Source organism: Pongo abelii, chromosome 7, assembly GCF_028885655.2.
Source record: "Pongo abelii isolate AG06213 chromosome 7, NHGRI_mPonAbe1-v2.0_pri, whole genome shotgun sequence".
Classification (NCBI taxonomy): domain Eukaryota; kingdom Metazoa; phylum Chordata; class Mammalia; order Primates; family Hominidae; genus Pongo; species Pongo abelii.
In genome coordinates this window covers 12309346-12333826 of record NC_071992.2, presented here as the reverse complement: position 1 = coordinate 12333826, position 24481 = coordinate 12309346, and the positions used below count along the sequence as shown (strand labels likewise).

General features: G+C 40.4%; 1 protein-coding gene across 13 annotated transcripts in view; it reads left to right on the top strand.

Moving 5' to 3' along the window:
- MSRA (methionine sulfoxide reductase A) overlaps window positions 1–24481 on the top strand; it is a 385886-nt gene that overhangs the window by 175159 nt on the left and 186246 nt on the right. For 11 of the 13 annotated variants that reach the window (XM_063726510.1, XM_024251322.3, XM_054561184.2 and 8 more), the window contains one exon: window positions 23962–24081. The exons of the other annotated variants lie outside the window; for them this stretch is intronic. In XM_063726510.1, the coding sequence (XP_063582580.1) occupies window positions 23962–24081 (120 nt within the window). The remainder of the gene's footprint in view (window positions 1–23961; window positions 24082–24481) is intronic. 13 annotated transcript variants of the gene reach the window in all.

Below are 24481 nucleotides of genomic sequence, written 5' to 3'. Positions count from 1 at the left end.
AATGAAGAGCAGATGAAGGAGCTTGGATTCTGCTTGGTGACGACGAGGGCCATGGAGTTACCAGCGTTGTCTTCAAGAGGTCAGAGTGTTGGCAGGTTGTCATGGGGAAGAGTGGCTAAATTTGTCCCTTGTGACCTCAAGGGAGAGGATTAGAGTGAAGGAAGAAACATACCAGGGGTTTGATTCAATGTAGGAATAGCTTTCAAGCTCTCATTAGATCTGTAAAGGGGAATGGGCTACTTCAAGAGGCAGAGGGTAATTTGAGCTTTCACTGAGCACCTGTTAGCTGTAATATGAAAGAGGTTATGAAGATTTGCAGGGCATTGAGGCTAGATGAGAAGGAAGGTCCCTTCCAACCTTGGAATTCTGATTCTTGACCCCTCTTGGTAAATACAGACCTGGTACTCTTCAGAGAATATTCCTGGGGTCAAGGCTGAAATACAGCAATGTGTATAAAGAACCTGGAGCTGCATTAATCACAGTGCAGAGGTACAGTGGAGTGTACACGTGCATATGAGCACGTTTTAAATTAGGGAAGGGGCTGAAAAGAAAAATTAATCAAATTAAAGCAGTATTAGGAATGATGTGGACAGAAGGTAATTAGTTGCCATCAAATACTGAAAATATCAATCAGACACTAATTGCTATATGGTTTCTTTTATTAGCAGAAGGTATTTTCAAATTTTGTAGATTTCAATCAAGAGTAGGGATAAGGAAGGTGTCTTGTTGAATTATTTAACATGATGTAGATTTTCAGAAAAATAAAGAGCACAGAAGATACATTGAAATGTTTACATTTTTTGCCACGTGTTCATTTTCCTTGTTTCTAGCATCACAGAGCTGAAATCTGTCTTTGAATCCCCCCTGCCCTGCTCTCTTCTTTGCTGGGTAGCTGACCAGAAGAGACTTACTCCAGGCCACCAAGCTGGTGTCTGGGAATGTCTGTTCGTGGCCAGGGTCTGGCTGTCTCTCATCCACTGACATACCTTTCTAGAGTTGAGCTCAGGATATTTCTGGTCTCTGCCTATGTTCTACCTTCTGATCAAGGACCCACAGCTATCCAACTGTAGCCGGAGTTGAAGGTCCTTTTGTTGCCCTGGTCAGAGGTTTCATCAAGGTGTCACCCTTCTGCCTTTGAAGAGGCTAGGGAGCCGTGGAGAGGAGCACCTTGGAAATGCGCTGCACGTGGTTTGCTGCGTCTGTGCCCTTGACTCTACATGTACTTTATTGATATCCAGTAAATGCCCACTACAGAAAATGCACCTCTAATAGGGTGCTCCATAAAATTATGCTCCCTTCCCGAGATCCACGTGAACTGCATGTCATTTATCAGGTGCCACTGAATCTCTGTAATGAATAATTTGATCCCACAGCACCATCCTTCAAACCCTGTGTCTGCACGGGGAGGCTCTTCATTCAGCTTGCTTGCAGGCATCCATAGTGGTCCACAGAGACCAGCTTCTGAAGTTGTTTCCAGGGAGGTATAGCAGAAAGGACGTTGGCTTTGAATTCCAGGCCTTCCTGCATGGGAATCCAGAGTCTGCCTTGGTTCTGTGTCTTCGGGCAAGTGACCTAACCTCTCTGAATCTCTGTTTTCTCATCCTTAAGTGGGGACTAGTAGCATCTTCCTTGTAGGGTTATCGCCGGATTCCACATGTACAGATACCAGTGTGTGGCTCACAGCAGGCATTTGGTGGATACAAACTCATTTATTCCTTTCCCTTAACTTCCTTCTTCTTCATACTCTTTCCTGGAAAAGGATACTCAGTTACTTGTTGTTTGTAGGGAAAATTTTATTTACCCACTGATCACAATTGTAATGTCACAGTTGAGGAGAAGAAAAAAAGATGAAAAAAGGTTTTGATTCTCTGTATCATTTCATTCCACAGAGGCATCAGATCATTCTGTGACCAACTGAGATGTTATAAATAATTTAGTTCTACTCATTTTTTAGATGACGGATTAAGGCTTCAGACATCCTGGTGTGTGACCCAGAGACACACACTCACCTGCCCTTGGTTGAGACTAGCTGTCTTTCCAGGTTTTGGGTGACAAAGACCTGGCTGGTGATACTGAGCAGGAGATGGTGAGAAGGTCAATATATGAAGAAGCATTAAGCTTTTGCAAAACTGTGGGTTCAGAAGTAGCCATTAGAGAGGAATCATCTGAGTTGGGTGATAACCAAAGAGTTTTATGCTTGAGAAATGGAGAAACTGGGTCACGAATTCTGTAGGCAGCGTCCAGAGAGGCTGCCATGAGGCTGCAGTGTGGTACGTTTCATCTGAGGACTGGGGGCCGGCTCTGAGGCTGTACCACAGCATGCTGTGATTCTCAGAGATTTGGGTGGACTGAGAGGGGATTTAGAGGGTGTGCCTGCGCATGTGGGGAGGGCAGAGGTGGTGCAGGCAGGGAGCCTGAGAGAAGAGAGTGGACATGAACACTTACTGAGTACCTCATAGATGAAATTCCCTCAGTGACTGTGAATACTATTCTCTTTACTCCTAGTTCATAGATGAGAAAAGGGTTAGAGAGTACAGAGAGCTTGCCTGAGGGCACACAGTAAGTGTTTCAGCACGTAAGTCTGATGGAAATATGCCCCATTCAACACTTCTGAATCCACATCTATAATCTAGGAATTTGGAAGAGGAAAGGGAGAGGTGTAATGGGAGCTCTTTTTCTTTCTATGTTTAATTCTACATTCCCTGTCCTCCCCATATAATCATTGAATTTCCACTTTCGAAGTCTGAATGGATGGGCTGAATTCTCCATAAACTGGCATTCTTATTTTTAGGAATCCTTCCATTATGAACTACACTACATTGATAAAGATGCTCTGTTAAAATTTCAAAGTGTTACAGTTTAATTCAGCAGTTTTTTTCCGCCCGAGGAGCCTCATATGTGCAAGGTGCATGCTGTGCTATGTGACAGAATACAGTTTCCAGGGAGGTGGGCCCTATGTTCAGAGTTCTCTGCAGAGAGGGGGTTACAGGGAAGCCAGCAGTCATTCCATAGGGTAGACTATGTACATGCCTGAGTTAAGGGGGTTTGGACATGCTTTGGGGTTTTAAGAAGAGAGCGTTGTATCTGATTGACATTCTGGAAAGACTTAAGGGAGAAGGTTATACCTGAAATGGCGCTGGGTGGATGGGCAGGGTTTCCTCAGGTGGAGATGGGGGTGTAGGAAGTGATGTATGCGCACAATCAGGAGGGTGGCCATAGGACAAAGGTTCAGGTTGGCTGAGGGTGGGGTATGGATGTTAGAACTTCAACAACTGCCCTCATTTTGTAGGTTATAAAAGTAATGCATGCTCATTACAGAAAACTTGGAAAATATATGAAAATACAAAAGAAAAGCAGAGGCAACCATTATTCCAATATTTTATTGTATTTTTTTCCAGACTATCTGTCAGTCTGTATAAACATTTTTTAAAAACTTCTTTTGACAGTTGGAATACATACTTCTTATAGAAATTTGGAATATACTGAAGAGCAAAAAGAAGAAAGTAAAAATCACCTGTAATCTTAGTCAATAAGATTCTTAAGACTCTTTAAGATTCTTGCATTTTACCTATTTGTGGGTTTGTTGTTGTTGTTTTAATTGAGGTGGAGTTTTGCTCTTGTTGCCCAGGCTGGAGTACAATGGCATGATTTTGGCTCACTGCAACCTCCGCCTCCCGGGTTCAAGCAGTTCTCCTGCCTCAGCCTCCCAAGTAGCTGAGATTACCAGTATGCACCACCACTCCCGGCTAATTTTTGTATTTTTAGTAGAGATGGGGTTTCACCATGTTGGCCAGGCAGGTCTCAAACTCTTGACCTCAGGTGATCCCCCCACCTTGGCCTCCCAAAGTGCTGGGATTACAGGCATGAGCCACCGCACCCAGCCTGTTTTGTGGTTTTAAAGAAGGAAGATGACAGGTTTGAAAGTGCATGAGATGGAGACTGACTGGAAGGGATGAGAAAGACGGCAAGGAGGGAGCTGAGGCGGGCAGACAGGGAGGAGGCTGCTGTCACCCTCTAGCTGGGAAAAGAAAGGACATAAAATTTGAGAGACTGGAAACGGTTTCATTTGAGATGAGTAAGAGGGAAGCACAGAGGGGACTACCAGCTTTTCTGTGAAGGATCTAGGAAAATGGTGATGCTGTGAAAACAGAGACAGAAGATACTGGCTTGGTAGTCACCTTGGTGGTACCTATATTGAATTTCAGGTATCAGGGAGCCTTCCAGGTGGAGACCCCCAGCAATAGTTGGAAATGCCTGTCTTTTTTAAGCTTTCTCAGGCGGGTGGTTAGGGGTTTGACATCTCGATTTAAGTCATTTTCAGATGGATGGTATGTGGTTTGAACTATATAGAAAGAGGCTGCTCTAAGCGTGTAAAAAGGGTCGGGTGCAGTGGCTAACGCCTGTAATCCCAACACTTTGGGAGGCTGAGGTGGGTAGATCGCCTGAGCTCAGGAGTTCAAGACCAGCCTGGTCAACATGGTGAGACCCCGTCTCTACTCAAAATACAAAAATTAGCCGGGCGTGGTGGTGGGCGCCTATAGTCCCAACTACTTGGGAGGCTGAGGCAGGAGAATTGCCTGAGCCTGGAAGGCAGAGGTTGCACTGATCCAAGATTGCATCACTGCACTTCAGCCTGGGTGACAGAGTGAGACTTGTCTCAAAATAAAATAAAAATAAAATAAAAGGGTAAAAAGGAAAGCATGAAGTGTATACTTTACAGCAAGCTAAAACAGGCAAAGCCGGTTTGTTACTTTGAACAGTCAGCAGCTGTGACGGCACTGGGGAAAGTGTACAGTCTCAGGGCGGAATGGCTGTGCCACTCCTCCTATCCAGCCTAACCTTCTAGGATCCCAGGGGTGGAGGCTGCCCTGGAAATTGTTGTGTACGTGGCTGTGTTCTGAGTGAAGTCTAAAAGCAGGGGAAAGAGCTGGAAGAGAGGGAGCATTTGGATAAGACACTGAAGGAACATGTGGTAACTGCACGTGTTCTAATGGGAGCCCAGCCTCCCTGTTGGTTTCCACTCTGACAAGACAGACTGCTCTTTCTACCCCATCTGTTGTTGGAGGGTTTTTTATTCAGCGGTACCCTTAGTAGGCAGAGGTGGAGAGTGGGGCATTCTAGTTAATAGGAGTGTGCTAGTTAACAGATAATGGAGTGTGCTAGTTAGTAGAACTTGCCCTAGCCAATTTGTGTAGTGAACCCATAGGACATGTCAGATCTGGAAGACTGCCTTTCAAGAGTGCCGAAGGATGTAGTGGTCAGCCTCTTAGGTATTTTTAGAAAATCACATTTTGACAATCACAATCACAGATCTTTACCAGTCAGGTTGAAATTTGCAGTGTCAATGTGTTTGGAAAAGGGCTTTATGAAAATTTGAACTTTCTTTAAAGTTCTTCCTGGAGATTTCATATGAGATCACAAATCTTAAGGGAAACTAAAATAATTCTCACAATAAAAAATCTCATAGACACAGATATTCATGAGTAATGACAGATTAAAACTGTGAATAGAAATGCAGGAATCTTAAGGTAATTCTAAATAAAAACAATCCAGTAGGACTATTAGAAAATTCTGATCAAGTAATGATTTTGTAATGATTGTGTCAAAAATGTAAATCTGATTCAGTGACACAGTTGTAATTTTGATATGTTCTTTAAGTCTCTTAGGTGCTTAAATCATGATGTAAGTTTGAATATTTTTTTCCCTTCAATTTAAAACTTTATTTCTACAGAATGTAGATGTCCTTCAGAAGTTCCTAGGGGAGGTGATGGTGGTGACAGGTAAATTCATTGTGTCTATGACTTCCAAAGGCCAGTTTTCAGACCACTGTCATCAGTATCACCTTAGGCTAAATATTTTGTAAGAAACAATTTAGATATATTCTGTAAAAGATACGTTTTATGCTTTAGTCCAGGTCCTCTAGGGTTTACCTGTTTCTTGTTGTAGCCACTGCTGCAGCAGGGAACCCCTGGGAAGTCTAATCACCTTCGTGTAGGTACAACTTGAAAGTGCTTCTTTCCTCCTGCCTTCTGCCCAAGGTGACACACCCATGTGTGTGTAACTGTGAAAATGAGCCTGCAAGCTCAAATTCTAAAGAATATGAATAATGCAAAGAAAGGAGGCAACAATTTGAAGAAATGAAATATAAATTCACTCATGAGTTAATTTTTTATAACAAAAACATTTTAAAATGTGTGTTTAGGATGTTCAAAGAGGTCAGTGAAGAAATAATAAAGTATGGGGGGGAGGAGCCAAGATGGCCGAATAGGAACAGCTCTGGTCTACAGCTCCCAGTGCGAGCGACGCAGAAGACGGGTGATTTCTGCATTTCTATCTGAGGTACCGTGTTCATCTCACTAGGGAGTGCCAGACAGTGGGCGCAGGTCAGTGGGTGAGTGCACCTTGCGCCAGCCGAAGCAGGGGCGAGGCATTGCCTCACTCGGGAAGCGCAAGGGGTCAGGGAGTTCCCTTTCCAGGGGTGACAGACGGCACCTGGAAAATCGGGCCACTCCCACCCGAATACTGTGCTTTTCCGACGGGCTTAGGAACCGGTGCCCCAGGAGATTATAGCCCGCACCTGGCTCAGAGGGTCCTACGCCCACGGAGTCTCGCTGATTGCTAGCACAGCAGTCTGAGATCAAACAGCAAGTCGGCAGCGAGGCTGGGGGAGGGGCGCCCGCCATTGCCCAGGCTCGCTTAGGTAAACAAAGCAGCCGGGAAGCTTGAACTGGGTGGAGCCCACCACAGCTCAAGGAGGCCTGCCTGCCTGTGTAGGCTCCACCTCTGGGGGCAGGGCACAGACAAACAAAAAGACAGCAGTAACCTCTGCAGACTTAAATGTCCCTGTCTGACAGCTTTGAGGAGAGCAGTGGTTCTCCCAGCGCGCAACTGGAGATCTGAGAATGGGCAGACTGCCTCCTCAAGTGGGTCCCTGACCCCTGACCCCCGAGCAGCCTAACTGGGAGGCACCCCCCAGCAGGGGCAGACTGACACCTCACACGGCCGGCCAGGTACTCCAACAGACCTGCAGCTGAGGGTCCTGTCTGTTAGAAGGAAAACTAACAGGAAGGACATCCACACCAAAAACCCATCTGTACATCACCATCATCAAAGACCAAAAGTAGATAAAACCACAAAGATGGGGAAAAAACAGAGCAGAAAAACTGGAAACTCTAAAAAGCAGAGTACCTCTCTTCCTCCAAAGGAACGCAGTTCCTCACCAGCAACGGAACAAAGCTGGACGGAGAATGACTTTGACGAGCTGAGAGAAGAAGGCTTCAGACGATGAAATTACTCTGAGCTACGGGAGGATATTCAAACCAAAGGCAAAGAAGTTGAAGACTTTGAAAAAAATTTAGAAGAATGTATAACTAGAATAACCAATACAGAGAAGTGCTTAAAGGAGCTGATGGAGCTGAAAACCAAGGCTCGAGAACTACGTAAAGAATGCAGAAGCCTCAGGAGCCGATGCGATCAAATGGAAGAAAGGGTATCAGCCCTGGAAGATGAAATGAATGAAATGAAGCGAGAAGGGAAGTTTAGAGAAAAAAGAATAAAAAGAAACGAGCAAAGCCTCCAAGAAATGTGGGACTATGTGAAAAGACCAAATCTACGTCTGATTGGTGTACCTGAAAGTGACAGGGAGAATGGAAACAAGCTGGAAAACACTCTGCAGGATATTATCCAGGAGAACTTCCCCAATCTAGCAAGGCAGGCCAACATTCAGGTTCAGGAAATACAGAGAACGCCACAAAGATACTCCTCGAGAAGAGCAACTCCAAGACACATAATTGTCAGATTCACCAAAGTTGAAATGAAGGAAAAAATGTTAAGGGCAGCCAGAGAGAAAGGTCGGGTTACCATCAAAGGGAAGCCCATCAGACTGACAGCGGATCTCTCAGCAGAAACCCTACAAGCCAGAAGAGAGTGGGGGCTAATATTCAACATTCTTAAAGAAAAGAATTTTCAACCCAGAATTTCATATCCTGCCAAACTAAGCTTCATAAGTGAAGGAGAAATAAAATACTTTACAGACAAGCAAATGCTGAGAGATTTTGTCACCACCAGGCCTGCCCTAAAAGAGCTCCTTCTGAAGGAAGTGCTAAACATGGAAAGGCACAACCCGTACCAGCCACTGCAAAATCATACCAAAATGTAAAGACCATCGAGACTAGGAAGAGACTGCATCAACTAACGAGCAAAATAACCAGCTAGCATCATAATGACAGGATCAGATTCACACATAACAATATTAACTTTAAATGTAAATGGACTAAATGCTCCAATTAAAAGACACAGACTGGCAAATTGGATAAAGACTCAAGACCCATCAGTGTGCTGTATTCAGGAAACCCATCTCACGTGCAGAGACACACATAGGCTCAAAATAAAAGGATGGAGGAAGATCTACCAAGCAAATGGAAAACAAAAAAAGGCAGGGGTTGCAATCTTAGTCTCTGATAAAACAGACTTTAAACCAACAAAGATCAAAAGAGACAAAGAAGGCCATTACATAATGGTAAAGGGATTAATTCAACAAGAAGAGCTAACTATCTTAAATATATATGCACCCAATACAGGAGCACCCAGATTCATAAAGCAAGTCCTGAGTGACCTACAAAGAGACTTAGACTCCCACACATTAATAATGGGAGACTTTAACACCCCACTGTCAACATTAGACAGATCAACGAGACAGAAAGTCAACAAGGATACCCAGGAATTGAACTCAGCTCTGCACCAAGCGGACCTAATAGACATCTACAGAACTCTCCACCCCAAATCAACAGAATATACATTTTTTTCAGCACCACACCACACCTATTCCAAAATTGACTATATACTTGGAAGTAAAACTCTCCTCAATAAATGTAAAAGAACAGAAATTATAACAAACTATCTCTCAGATCACAGTGCAATCAAGATAGAACTCAGGATTAAGAATCTCACTCAAAACCGCTCAAGTACATGGAAACTGAACAACCTGCTCCTGAATGACTACTGGGTACATAACGAAATGAAGGCAGAAATAAAGATGTTCTTTGAAACCAACGAGAACCAAGACACAACATACCAGAATCTCTGGGATGCATTCAAAGCAGTGTGTAGAGGGAAATTTATAGCACTAAATGCCCACAAGAGAAAGCAGGAAAGATCCAAAATTGACACCCTAACATCACAATTAAAAGAACTAGAAAAGCAAGAGCAAACACATTCAAAAGCTAGCAGAAGGCAAGAAATAACTAAAATCAGAGCAGAACTGAAGGAAATAGAGACACAAAAAACCCTTCAAAAAATTAATGAATCCAGGAGCTGGTTTTTTGAAAGGATCAACAAAATTGATAGACCGCTAGCAAGACTAATAAAGAAAAAAAGAAGAATCAAATAGATGCAATAAAAAATGATAAAGGGGATATCACCACCGATCCCACAGAAATACAAACTACTATCAGAGAATGTTACAAATACCTCTATGCAAATAAACTAGAAAATCTAGAAGAAATGGATAAATTCCTCAACACATACACCCTCCCAAGACTAAACCAGGAAGAAGTTGAATCTCTGAATAGACCAATAACAGGAGCTGAAATTGTGGCAATAATCAATAGCTTACCAACCAAAAAAAGTCCAGGACCAGATGGGTTCACAGCCGAATTCTACCAGAGGTACAAGGAGGAGCTGGTACCATTCCTTCTGAAACTATTCCAATCAATAGAAAAAGAGGGAATCCTCCCTAACTCATTTTATGAGGCCAGCAGCATCCTGATACCAAAGCCTGGCAGAGACACAACAAAAAAAGAGAATTTTAGACCAATATCCTTGATGAACATTGATGCAAAAATCCTCAATAAAATACTGGCAAACAGAATCCAGCAGCACATCAAAAAGCTTATCCACCATGATCAAGTGGGCTTCATCCCTGGGATGCAAGGCTGGTTCAATATACACAAATCAATAAATGTAATCCAGCATATAAACAGAACCAAAGACAAAAACCACATGATTATCTCAATAGATGCAGAAAAGGCCTTTGACAAAATTCAACAACGCTTCATGCTAAAAACTCTCAATAAATTAGGTATTGATGGGATGTATCTCAAAATAATAAGAGCTATTTATGACAAACCCACAGCCAATATCATACTGAATGAGTAAAAACTGGAAGCATTCCCTTTGAAAACTGGCACAAGACAGGGATGCCCTCTCTCACCACTTCTATTCAACATAGTGTTGGAAGTTCTGGCCAGGGCAATTAGGCAAGAGAAGGAAATCAAGGGTATTCTATTAGGAAAAGAGGAAGTCAAATTGTCCCTGTTTGCAGATGACATGATAGTATATCTAGAAAACTCCATTGTCTCAGCCCAAAATCTCCTTAAGCTGATAAGCAACTTCAGCAAAGTCTCAGGATACAAAATCAATGTACAAAAATCACAAGCATTCTTATACATCAGTAACAGACAAACAGAGAGCCAAATCGTGAGTGACCTCCCATTCACAATTGCTTCAAAGAGAATAAAATACCTAGGAATCCAACTTACAAGGGATGTGAAGGACCTCTTCAAGGAGAACTACAAACCACTGCTCAAGGAAATAAAAGAGGATACAAACAAATGGAAGAACATTCCATGCTCATGGGTAGGAAGAATCAATATCATGAAAATGGCCATCCTTCCCAAGGTAATTTACAGATTCAATGCCATCCCCATCAAGTTACCAATGACTTTCTTCACAGAATTGGAAAAAACTACTTTAAAGTTCATATGGAACCAAAAAAGAGCCCGCATCGCCAAGTCAATCCTAAGCCAAAAGAACAAAGCTGGAGGCATCACACTACCTGACTTCAAACTATACTACAAGGCTACAGTAACCAAAACAGCATGGTACTGGTACCAAAACAGAGATATAGATCAATAGAACAGAACAGAGCCGTCAGAAATAATGCCACATATCTACAACTATCTGATCTTTGACAAACCTGAGAAAAACAAGAAATGGGGAAAGGATTCCCTATTTAATAAATGGTGCTGGGAAAACTGGCTAGCCATATGGAGAAAGCTGAAACTGGATCCCTTCCTTACACCTTATACAAAAATCAATTCAAGATGGATTAAAGACATAAACGTTAGACCTAAAACCATAAAAACCCTAGAAGAAAACCTAGGCATTACCATTCAGGACATAGGCATGGGCAAGGACTTCATGTCTAAAACACCAAAAGCAATGGCAACAAAAGCCAAAATTGACAAATGGGATCTAATTAAACTAAAGAGCTTCTGCACAGCAAAGGAAACTACCATCAGAGTGAACAGGCAACCTACAAAATGGGAGAACATTTTTGCAACCTACTCATCTGACAAAGGGCTAATATCCAGAATCTACAATGAACTCCAACAAATTTACAAGAAAAAAACAAACAACCCCATCAAAAAGTGGGCAAAGGACATGAACAGACACTTCTCAAAAGAAGACATTTATGCAGCCAAAAAACACATGAAAAAATGCTCACCATCACTGGCCATCAGAGAAATGCAAATCAAAACCACAATGAGATACCATCTCACACCAGTTAGAATGGCAATCATCAAAAAGTCAGGAAACAACAGGTGCTGGAGAGGATGTGGAGAAATAGGAACACTTTTACACTGTTGGTGGGACTGTAAACTAGTTCAACCCTTGTGGAAGTCAGTGTGGCGATTCCTCAGGGATCTAGAACTAGAAATTCCATTTGACCCAGCCATCCCATTACTGGGTATATACCCAAAGGACTATAAATCATGCTGCTATAAAGACACATGCACACGTATGTTTATTGCGGCACTATTCACAATAGCAAAGACTTGGAACCAACCCAAATGTCCAACAATGATAGACTGGATTAAGAAAATGTGGCACATATACACCATGGAATACTATGCAGCCATAAAAAATGATGAGTTCACGTCCTTTGTAGGGACATGGATGAAATTGGAAATCATCATTCTCAGTAAACTATCGCAAGAACAAAAAACCAAACACCGCATATTCTCACTCATAGGTGGGAATTGAACAATGAGAACACATGGACACAGGAAGGGGAACATCACACTTCGGGGACTGTTGTGGGGTGGGGGGGGGGATAGCATTGGGAGATATACCTAATGCTAGATGACGAGTTGGTGGGTGCAGCGCACCAGCATGGCACATGTATACATATGTAACTTACCTGCACGTTGCGCACATGTACCATAGCGCCTAAAGTATAATAATAATAATAATAAAAAGAAAAAAAAAGAAATAATAAAGTGTGACAGAAAATAGGCAAAATAAAACAAAAGAACTAAATATAAAACTTGGAATAAAAAATAGCTGCTGAAATAATTCCATACCCGGAACTCTTAGATTGAACCCATTTGATGAGGAACTTAGTTAATATTCTAGTGAATAGTTCTGATGCACATACAGCAGGAAAAAGAAGAATGTATCTATCAATTAATCAGCAGTTAAATGACACAAAGGATAAGTTGAGATGTCCCAACTGACATGTAAAAGGAGTTCTGGAGAAATAGAATTGCAAGAATAGTGGAGAAGCAATATTTGAGAATATAATAGCTGAAGACTTTTTAGAAATGAAGGTGTGAATCATCATATTCAAAGTATATTTTGAGCCCTAAGCAAGATAAATAAAAATTAATGACATCTAGATTTATAATAAACCCCAGAATATTAAGAATAATGAAAAATATTAATAACTGTAGAAAGAAAAGACATTGCCTACAGAGAAATGACCATCAGACTGACAGCAGGCTTATTAGTGCCAATGATTGTGAGAAGACAATGGAGTAACATCTTCAAAGTATTGATGAAATTTATACCCAGCTAAACTTTCATTCGATAGTACAGACATAATAGAAATATTTCAGATATAAAAAGACTTAAGAGATTTTATAACTCATAGACAGTTACTATAAAACCTTTTTAAAGATATACTTCAGTAAGATGAAGAATTAATGTAAAGGAAAGACATGAAGCATAAGAAACCGTAATTAGTTAAAAAATGATTAAAATGTTGATCACTGAAGCAATTGTAAAAAAATAACGATTTGTGTGTGTGTTAGAAGAAAATAAAAAAGACAAATCTTTACACTGTGGTAATGAGATAGGGATTGTTTAGTGTGACGGGTTTTGAGTTTGGGAGAAGGTTAGAAATACTGACTTTAGACTTGGTTAGGAAAACATGATAGCGAAGTGGGTATGTAACAATTGTAAGGGTAAACACTAGAAGAACAAATTTTTTTTTCTTTTTGCCTCCAAATTGGCCAAGGGTCAAGGGCAGTCAGAAAAGACTAATAGGAGAGAGAAAATGAGGGAAAAGAAATTAAAGGAAGAGGATGGTAAGTAGAAAACACAAAATGAGGTTATGGAAAGTAGTTTAAATAGCTAGAGTAAATATATTAAAATCACTAATTAAAGGAAGAGATTATCAAATTGGCTAAGAACCAAAATCCTGTTATATGATGTTTACAAGAAATGCACCTAAAATAAAGACACATGGAAAGGTTAAAAAAGAAGACTGGGAAAAGATACGCCTGGTAAATAAATACAAAAAAGGTAATGTAGGTATCTTAATATTAGAAAAAATAATTTTAAGAACAAAAGGCTTTAATAGCATTAAAAATACTAAACAACAAAAGGAATAGTAGCAAGAAGGTAAACAATAATAGACTTGTGTATGCTAATAGCATAGCCTAAACTATGTAAAAGAAAAATCGACAGAACTAAAAGAGAAATAAAAAAATTCACAATAATAGGAGGAAATTTTAATTGAATCTCTAAGAATCAGGTGGCTCAATTTGCCAGAAAATTAAACAGATATAGATGATTTACGTAACAAATTGATAAGCTTGTACATAAATGTCTGTAAAACCCTGTACCTAAGAAATATATAGAGAGAAATTTTATGCTTTTTCAAGCACACATAGAATATTTACAAAAATTCACCAGGTTGTTGGTGACAAAATAAGTCTCAACAAATTTCAAAATAATGAAGACCACATTCTCTAACACGATGCAATCAAATTGTAAATAAAATTGTAAAGGTAGTATAACAGGCCATATGTTTGAAAATAAAAATGTATACTTTTAAGTAATTCATGGATTAAGAAGGAAATGAAATGGAAATTACATCAGAAGAGAATGGCAATGAAAGTACTACATATCTATACGTGAGATGTATCTAGAACAAACCTTAGAGGTTAAATGCATGTATTAGAAAAGAACACTTGAAAATAAATAAGCTAATAATTCATATCAAGAAGGTAGGAAATGAGCAGACTAACAGACTAAAAAGTAAACTGCAAAACAAGGTAATAGTAAAGAAAGAGCAGAAATAGAAAACAGAAAAGATGATAAAGAGGATCAGTGAAACTGAAGGTTTGCTCTGCAATGAAAACCTCTAAAAACAGAGAAATAAAAATATGAGTACATGACAACGAAACAAAACATCCCCTAATTCCTCTCTTCCTTCTCTCCAAAGTCCAGGTGCTTCAGGAAATTTTATTGTAACTTCAAGGAACAAATAATTTCTTTTCTAATGCAGTGTTACATAGGAGAGAAAATAAGAAAGGCTAGCCAGTCAATTTTCTGAGGCCAGTATAACCTTGATACCAATTCTGGACAAGGACAGTACAAGAAAATAAAATTATAATAAATCTTCATAAGGAACATAAATGACAAAATCTGAAATAAAATAGCACAGGTAGTTCAGTGTTAAAATGCATTATGAGTAGGTAAGATTTGTTGAAAGATGATGTAGAAAAATCTATTAATGTAGTATACTACCTTAAGAGATTAAAGGAGGGAGACCATATGATCATCTGAGACGAAAGCATGCATTGTTAATATTCAGAACTCATGCATGATAAAAAGCTTTTCAAAGTAAGAATGGGAGGAAACTTTCTCAACCTGATAAAGGATATCTTCCAAAAACCTACAGTAAATCTCATATTTATTGGATCCTTCCCACTAATATTAAGATGAGACAAGGATTCCTAGCATTGTCATTATTCAGCATTGCATAGAAGGTCCTAGGCCAATGCAATACAATGAGATTAAGGCAGGAGAATAAGAATTGGAGAGGGAGATAGAAAACTCATTTGTACAGAGTATAACTTTCTGTATAGGAAATCAATGAGAAGGTGGAGTCAAACCATTAGAACTAATAAGAGAATTGTCTACTCTTTCTGGCTGCATGGAAGGCATACTAAAATCAGGGTGTTTTTATACACCAGCACTAAGTAATAAAAAAGTATAGTAGAAAAAACAGTCTTTATAACACCACCACAAATCATGGGGTACATAGAACTATATGTAATACAAATATTTAAGATCTTTATGTTTTTGCGATGGAGTCTCACTCTGTCACTCAAGCTGGAGTGCAGTGGTGGAATCTCAGCTCACTGCAACCTCTGCCTCCTGAGTTCAAGCAATTCTCCTGCTTCAGCCTCCTGAGTAGCTGGGACTACAGGTGCATGCCACCACACCTGGCTAATTTTTGTATTTTTTAGCAGAGATGGGGTTTTACTATATTGGCCAGGCTGGTCTTGAACTCCTGACATCAGGTGATCTGGCTGCCTCAGCCTTCCAGAATGCTGAGATTGTAGGCGTTAGCCATCATGCCTGGCCAAATGTTTAAGATCTTTATGGAGAAAATTATAATTATAACGTTGTATTGAAGGACATCCAAGAAGACTTGAATAAATGGAGAGCTATATTATTGTTTTCATAGTAGTAAAATAAAACCTTGCATAAGTCCTCATTCTACCACGTTAACTAACCCTCTAGCTGACAATACAAACACTAACTGGGGGATTTTATTTATAAGGGCTCTAGAATAAAATATGAGTTTTTCACACTAGCATAACCTGTTAACTAATATTCTGAACTAGTTAGTGCAGCTTTTCATTGTGTTGTGGTTGGTCTCATAACTAGGTTGAGTTTTTCTCCTCTGCTAAGAGGAAACAATACTGAAGTTTTTCTTGTGGCATTTGTATTATAAAAACTTGGTGTGGGGGTGGAGCACAAAGCTCCAGCCCCCTGAACCTCTGCCAGTTAGGATGGTGTTGGGTTAGGTTACATCTGGTTACTGTCCTGGGAAAATCGCTTTTATAGAGATGGGCTTCCAAGTGGTTTTAAAATTTATCTTTCTATTGACATTTTTAGGTCAATTATATATGTTGACTAAATTTACAAATAAACTTGTGTGTCCAAAAAAAATTACTAATATGACAAAATATTTCCAAATTCATCTGTAAGTTCAATGTAATTCTATTTAAAAATTTTAAAGAATATTTTATGGAATTCAACAAGCTGATATTAAAGCTGAGTAGTAATAGGCTAAGAGTAACAAAGAAAAATTTGAAGAAGTACAAGGTAAGAAGACTTACTCTACTAGGTATTTTGACTCATTAAAACTAGCCTGATTACAACCCTCTGATCTTTTCTTACAAATCTTCTCCATTCACAGGGTTCCCCACTTAAGCCAGTAATCTTCGAGTCAGCCATAACCCTCTCTTTCTCTCAAACTCTGTGTCAAATCTGTCAGGAAATCCTTTTGGCTCTGTCTTCAAAATATATCCAGATTCTAATCATGACCCATGACTTCCTCTACTACCATTTGGTCTAAACCACCATTATCTCTCACCTGGATTACAGCCATAGTTTCTTAACCATTCACTGCATCTGTGCTTGGTTCACTCTAGTCTATTCTCAACCGAGGACAGCCAGAGTGATCTTGTAAAACATAAGTTTTGTCATTTCCTCTCCTGCTCAAAACTCCACCGTGGCTACCCATTTTACTCAGAGTAAAATCCAAAGACCTTAATGATCCCACAAGGCCCTACATGATCTGGCTTATCTGATCTGTGTCCTGCTACTTCCTCCTTGTTTATTCTGCTCAAGCCACACTGGCTTCCTTCCTGCCCCTTACAGATAGCAGGCACGTTCTTGTTGCCCCTGTAGGACTGCTTTCTCTTCCCCTTGCTGGGGATATCTGAATGGGTGACTGCCTCACTGCCTCCATGGCTTTGTTTGCAGTCACCTTCCCTTGGAGGCTCACCCTATTTAAAATTGTGCCTTCCCAGCCCACCCGATCTCTCTGACCTGCTCTGCTTTTCATTTTTCATAGCTCTTTTTACCTTCAAACTATGTCATCTACCTGGGATTTTTGGTGTTTTTAATCTTTTTCCCCACTAGAGTATACACACTAAACAGGGTAGGATCTTGTTTGCTTTGTTCACTCATTTATCCCAGGTGCTTAGAGCACTTCCTGTCATATAGTAGGCACTGAAAAAATATTTATTGAATAAATGATGAAAAAACAGTATAGTATTGGTGCAGGAATAGACAAATGAGTGGAGCATAACAGAAAGCCCAGAAACGGGACTACTTACAACGATGTCATATAAAGATAACATTGGAGATAAGTGGGAGAAATAATGGATTATTTAATAACAATTTATTTGGGATTCTTGGTTATGAATATGGAAAAAAGTAAACTGAATCCCCACCTCACCGCCTACACAAAAATTATTTCCATATGGACTAACAACCTAAAATTAAGCTTAACATTTTAAAGCTTCTAAAAATGTAGGATATTATCTTTATAATCTTTATATATGGATGGACTTCTTATACAAGGTACAAAAAACACAAATGATAAAGGAAAAGTTAGAGAAATTTAAAAACATTCAGATTTAGAACAGCTGTATGACAATAGACATAAGTGAAGGGAAAAGCAAATCAGATACGAGATAATGTCTGTAATCATATAACTGGCAAAAAATAGCATTCAAAACATAAAAATTGCAACAAATCAAGAAAAATATAAGAACCCAATAGAAAAATGGACAGAGGCCCTTTATAAACAAGTGAACATGAGTGGCCCATATACTGTATGAAGAGATGCTCAACCTCAGTGATGATTAGCTATGTGTATAACAAATCACAGCGAAATGTGTGTGTGTGTGTGTGTGTGTGTGTGTGTGTGTGTATTTTAAGATGGAGTCTCGCTCTGTCGCCAGGCTGGAGTGCAGTGGTGCGATCTCGGCTCATTGCAACCTCAGCCTCCCAGGTTCAAGCAATTCTGCTTCAGCCTCCTGAGTAGCTGGGACTACAGGCATGTACCGCCATGCCCAGCTAATTTTTGTATTTTTAGGAGAGGCGAGGTTTCACCATGTTGGCCAGGATGGTCTCGATCTCTTGACCTTGTGATCCACCTGCCTTGGCCTCCCAAAGTGCTGGGATTACAGACGTGAGCCACCACCCCTGGCTCGAAATATCATTTTAAGCCCATCCAATTGGTAAATATTTATATACCTTCTAACACCAAATGCTTGCAAGGCTGTGGCACAGCAGAAATCCTCCTACACTGCTTATAGGATGATTTCACCTGGCAAACCCTTTTTGCCTGCTTGTCCCTGTAGCAATGATCCCAGAGTGCCCAGACAATAGCTGTATCTTATAACTCAATGGACTCTTGCTATAACTCAATGGACTCTTGCTGTATTCCAACACAACAGATAAAAGTGTACTGTTTTGGGGACTAGGACCTCTAACACTACAGAGCCACGAGTTGTGGGAACAAAAACTACAAAGTCTCCCGATGGGTCCCTGAGATGGTAAATGAAGTCAATCCTGTTTCTCTCCTTTGCTTTCCAAACACATGTATTATTCATTTGGGGAACATGGTGTGTCCCTACCTTTGGAGTCTTTGATGCAGTGTCCTAGAGTCCGGCACCCACCTGCACAGAGTTTGTTCTCTGAACTGGTGCTGTGGCTTTGCCTTGGGGCCATTCCAATGCTTTTTCAGGATGGCAGTTCCTGGCGACGTGCAGTATAATAAAACAGGTGGAAACTGGCTGTAGGCTCACTGCTGCATCTTCCTTGCTGCAAAGTGAGTTGCTTGGTCTGATGGATGTTATTTATGGGACAGAAGTTGGCCAACACCCTGAAGGCAGGAAAGTCAAACACATGCTGGGAATACATGTGCGTGAGCGTAAGAACACATCACTGGCCCTTTCATCATGGAAGGGGCCCGGTGTAATCCTTCGCCACCTTATGGTGGGTTGGTCCTCTCAAGGAGTGGTGCTGTGTAAGGCACTTGGTGACAGTCTCTGTTGCAGGCCATTTGGACATTTGGTGGTGGCAGTAGCTAGGTGGGCCTTGGTGAGCGGGTGTGCATGCAGTTGGGCCATGTGTAACCTGTCTCTGCCATTGTGGCCAGTTTGTTCCTGCATCTATCATGCAGGTACTAGTGTAGCCAGTGAAGACACTGGCTGGCATCCCCCAGCTGGGCCCCTTTCCATGCTTTGTGGATGAGTGCCTCTTTCAGGGTAGATGCCCTCTGGCTGGCATTATCATGTGGTATAGAGATCTTCATGCTGCATACTCACTGCCATATGTCCACCTATGTCCCTCTACCCCAGATTTCCTAATTCCTCCTCTTCCAGTCTTTGTGTTTCTGGCCTCCGACTAGGCAGCCAAGCCACTTGCTGCTGCCCTTGAGTCCACAGCTGTCCTGAGCTTGGGCTATTCTTCCCTCTCTGAAGGAACCAGTTGGGAGGATTTTTCCCTTAACCCTCTCTTTCCTGGCCACTCTAGAGTAAGGCTGCAGTGTGGCTGCTCTGCATTTCCAGCCTGTACCCATATAACAACCCAACCATTCAACACCCCCCTTGCACCCCCACCCCCCAAATCGGCCTTTCTCTTGGCCCCCAGCTGGTTTTACAGGATCGCCACACAGCCGTAGGTGTGAAGTGAGGGAGGGAACTGGTGCAGCCTGGCGGGTGGTGGGGGAGTCTGGCTCCCTATTCATGCAGCTCATGTGTGCCCTCTGGTCCTGCTTGTGCATGATTCCAGATGTACAACTTCCTTTTTATGATAGACTGTGGCTGCAGCCCCTTGACCTTATAATCTAGTGGGTCTAATGGGACTTATCTTTTGATGGGAAATTTTAGCCACATCATCCCCTGGTGTTCCATGGCTTTGCACTCTGCAGTGTGCTTCATTATCACCCATGTCATGATCTCGAAGTGCCTTTTCCCATTAAACTAGGCTTCTTGGTGAAATAGTTGATTCTGGGACTGGGGTAGGAAATGTACAAGGTGAGTCTGGGACATCCTGTCAAACTAGAGAGCAAAGAAGCTATGAGACGCCTGAGGACAAGGAGCCAATTTGAAGAGGGTCTCACTGGCCAAAGATATGACTACTGGAGCTTACATGAGAGCAGTAATTGAGACAATCAAATATGTTTAAATGAATATGTTTATGATGATGTTTAAAAAAACTCTTCGATTAGCCTGGGAGTTAGCAAGTTCATCATCTTGAAGACACTACGTAAATGGATTAAGCAAGCATCTTCCCTGTCCCTTACGAATTGTACCACTGAGTAACAAAGTAGTAGCTGAGGGGAAGCTTTTCATTATAAGGTATGAAAATGAAGCGATAGAATTAGAGATCACTATTTTGCAACTCTCCAGGAATTAACACGTCTAGGCATTGAATATCCATGGATGCCAACTAGACATGAAAGAGACAGCTAGATATTCTGTGCTTTCTAATCAAAGACCATCCATAGCCCCACCTCTAGTCTTGCCAGAGAATCAAGTCTGAGTCTGATGAAGCCTCTGGATCCAACTGTGAACTTGCAGAAAGTTGTCCTCTGAGGATGGAGGCATGAATTGAATTGCACCACGAGAACACAGTTCTCAGAATCCACAGTGTGAGAAACTGAACAGGTCAACTAGACCATGATCTTCAAGGGATAAGTTCAAAGGAAAAGAATGGAGACAATATGTTGATTAAAATAACTTAAAGACAGCTGGATGTGGTGGCTCACGCCTATAATCCCAGCACTTTGGGAGGCTGAGGCGGGCAGATCACCTGAGGTCAGGAGTTCGAGACCAGCCTGGCCAACAAGGTGAAACCCCATCTCTACTAAAAACACAAAAATTAGCCGGGCATGGTGGCATGCGCTTGTAATCCCAGCTACTAGAGAGGGTGCAGTAGAAGAGTTGCTTGAACCCGGGAGGTGGAGGTTGCAGTGAGCCGAGATCGTGCCACTGAACTCCAGCCTGGGTGACAGAGAGAGACCCCATCTCAAAAAAAAAAAAAAGAAAAAAACAACTTAAAGACATATCAAATTTAAAAAAATGAGCAAGACTATAATGTCAGGGTGGACGCTTAGATGATAAAGTGTAAGAAACATGGGAAGTGATTACTGTGAAAGTCAGATAACGGTTGCTTTTTGGGCTATAAGGTGTCTGTTGGGATTGGAGTGTAGCACACATGGAGGCATGTCTAGGGTAGATGGCAAACTTCTGATTCTTGACCCGGGTGGTGGTTGTAAGGGTGTTTGCCTGATAACAGTGCATTGAAATATATGTTTGTTTTGTGTGGGTTTTTTTGCATCAGTTTTTTTTTTATAACAAAAAGCTAAAAATAAGTATTTAAAGAGAACAGTGCATACTATATTTTATTTGCTGATATTCATAATGATTACCAGATTATTGAAATTTATGAGTAATTTTGCTATAAATAAGCCTGTTTTCTTTGTTTATACACACACACACACATTTTCACACTCACACCTTCAAAGCCACATAATGAAATGTTTAGGTTAAACCTGCAGCTGCTAGTTGAAACGTTGCTTCTTGGAGTTTTATCCTCCTAACAACCTGTGTCCTAAGTCACATTCCTCTCCAGAAATGTGGACATTGACCATATTCCAGTCCCTGAGACACTGTTTTAGCCACACGTGGCACCCCAGACCCTTGCCCACCTGCATCCTGGTCATTTATCCTCCTCCTCATGGGGTCATTTCTTGATCCCTATTAAGCATTAAAGGGGGATTAAATATCTCTCTACTTGCAGCTAATGTTTTGCTTGGTTTGGCCAAGAACATTTTAAGTTTTAAAAACGTGGGGCCATTGGAGTGGGACCGTGGGCAAAGGTCAGGACAGGCTGGCTACTAAAATGGCCTGTCATGGACCTTGTACGTGAAGGTTGAAGGATTCTATTGCTCTCTGGTGCGATCGCTGTTAGTCATTGTGCAGCACAGAAATATTTTATTCAACAAACTCTGCAGACTCCTGAACTTCAGGGGTGGGCTGCCTTCTGCCTGGTGCTCTGCACAGATCCTGGGGCCCTCATGGTCATTTATGTGCAGTGAAGCTGCTCCGCTCACCTACAGCTTGTCCTTTTCCAGAGAATCCTTGTCATCCTCCCCTCATCCCAGGGAATGCAACAAAGGAAAATTAATAGTGAATCCTTTTGCTGGAGACCTGTGGATACTTAATTTTTATAGATACTCAGTAAATATTTATTTATATTCAGTAGCAGCAAGCAATTCACTTGTAAATGGGAAAAATGATATAGTGGCGGGTAACAGCGTAAGCAGATTCTTATGTTATTACTTTGAATATTTTGCTTTTCTTTAAAAATGTATTTTTTTTATTTTTAAAGTACTAGGAATTTATTACAGAAAAATTTGAAGACTGAAAAAATATTCCTAAATTGTCACCACTGTAATACAGTAATGGTTATCACTTTAGTATACTTAGTATATTTTCTTCCAGTCTAATTTTGGCGTGAAATTCTTTAATAGTTATACTAAAAGTGCATGTAATTGTGTTTTTTCCTTTTTACTTTAGCCTTAGATAATTATGATATCACAGACATATTTCTGTGTTGCAATATTATCACAACAATAATTTTTTACTGCATTAAATTTTATTATTTGGCCTTATATTTTTATGTTAACCTATTTTTGGTTAACACATTTTAGCAAATAGAATATTTTTGTATAATGTATAACTTTATTCAAATTGCTTTTTGGATTTTGTTGCTTTGAATTTTTAGAGTAGAGTATTAAAGAGTGTCGAGAATTTCAGTAAACTTCTAATTTATCTTTCAGCTCTGTCATCAAATCTGGTAAATAGAGTGAGTGTAGGAGTGAGAGGTGTATAGTGTATATTAATTTATCAACTGTTCCACTCAGGATCTCAGTTATATGTAACTTCATAAAGCCATATAAAATTTGAGTGAGGCAGTAATCTTTTTTACATCTAGAAATGGGCCATAGAACACCAGTTGTACTGGACAGTTTAGAAACTTATGGTAGAAAATGAAGGTTCTGTATTTGGAGCCCAGGGAAGTGCATGGCAACGTTTGCGATGTGTGTGAGTGTGTGTGTTCTTGGGAGATGGGTTGTGATTTTCATCAGATGTTCAAAGAGATCCTGTGCCTACTGGTGTAGACACAATGTTTGCTAGTCGAATGGAATGCTACTTTTGTGAGTTTGTTTATTGTTGTCATTCTCTCCCTGCCTCCCCTCCAAACCCTTCTCCTGCATTCGTTATATCCAGAAATAAAACTCAGAAAAACTTACTTTTGGGTAAGCAGTGATTTATCACATGCAAGTTTATAGTGATTAAAAAAATTAAAACTAACCACATATGTGACATTGTTAATTGGAAATATGCATCAATTTATGTTGATTTTGGAAGTTTTCCCATTAAAATGAGTAACTTAGTGCTATACTTTGTTAAATTATTTTTTAAAAAATATGTGACCAGGGAGCGGATCATTCAGTAAATTTTCTATTAATTCAAGTTATGAATTGGATGTGGAAATATGAAAATAGTTACCCCTTACTATGTTATTTGGAAATGTGTAGATTTACTAACTCCATTAAATTCGAGGCCTTCTAAATTTTTGCACAGCTAAAGCAAAGAGATATTCTATGCCAATAATTGTAAATAAAATTATTTACCAATGTTAAGAACTCTCCTTCTTTAAAAGATAAAATCTTAGTCATTTTTAGTTATCAAATGACAAGAGCAACTTTTTTTTTTTCATCTAACAGGTATATGAATGTGCAGTGACCACTTTGTTTTGAATAATCAGTATCTTTTTTTTTTTTTTAAGGAATGGGCTGTTTCTGGGGAGCTGAAAGGAAATTCTGGGTCTTGAAAGGAGTATATTCAACTCAAGTTGGTTTTGCAGGAGGCTATACTTCAAATCCTACTTATAAAGAAGTCTGCTCAGGTAGGAAGAATTTGCTTTGTTGTATTACTAGGAGAAACAAGGGAGGGTTTGTCACTACTGTTGGGTGACAGGCTGTTTAAAATGGAAATATTTTTTTTAAATGTTTCTTCAATCTTTATTATTTTTGTATATATACTTGTGAACTTCTCACTTGATATGTTTAGAAGATGATAATCTTCCTGTGGAGTGTACCATTTAGCTTTTGCTGTGGAACAACCACTCTAAAACATGGTGTCTTAAAACAGTCATTTTATTAGCTTGTAATTCTGATGATCAGCAGTTGAGGCTGTGCTCAGCTTTGTGGTTCTTCTGTTAGCCTCACCTGGGATTCGCTCATGTGGCTAAGGTCAACCTGTGGGTTGCCTGGGGGCTAGTTGGCCTAGGCTGCTTTACTCTTAGG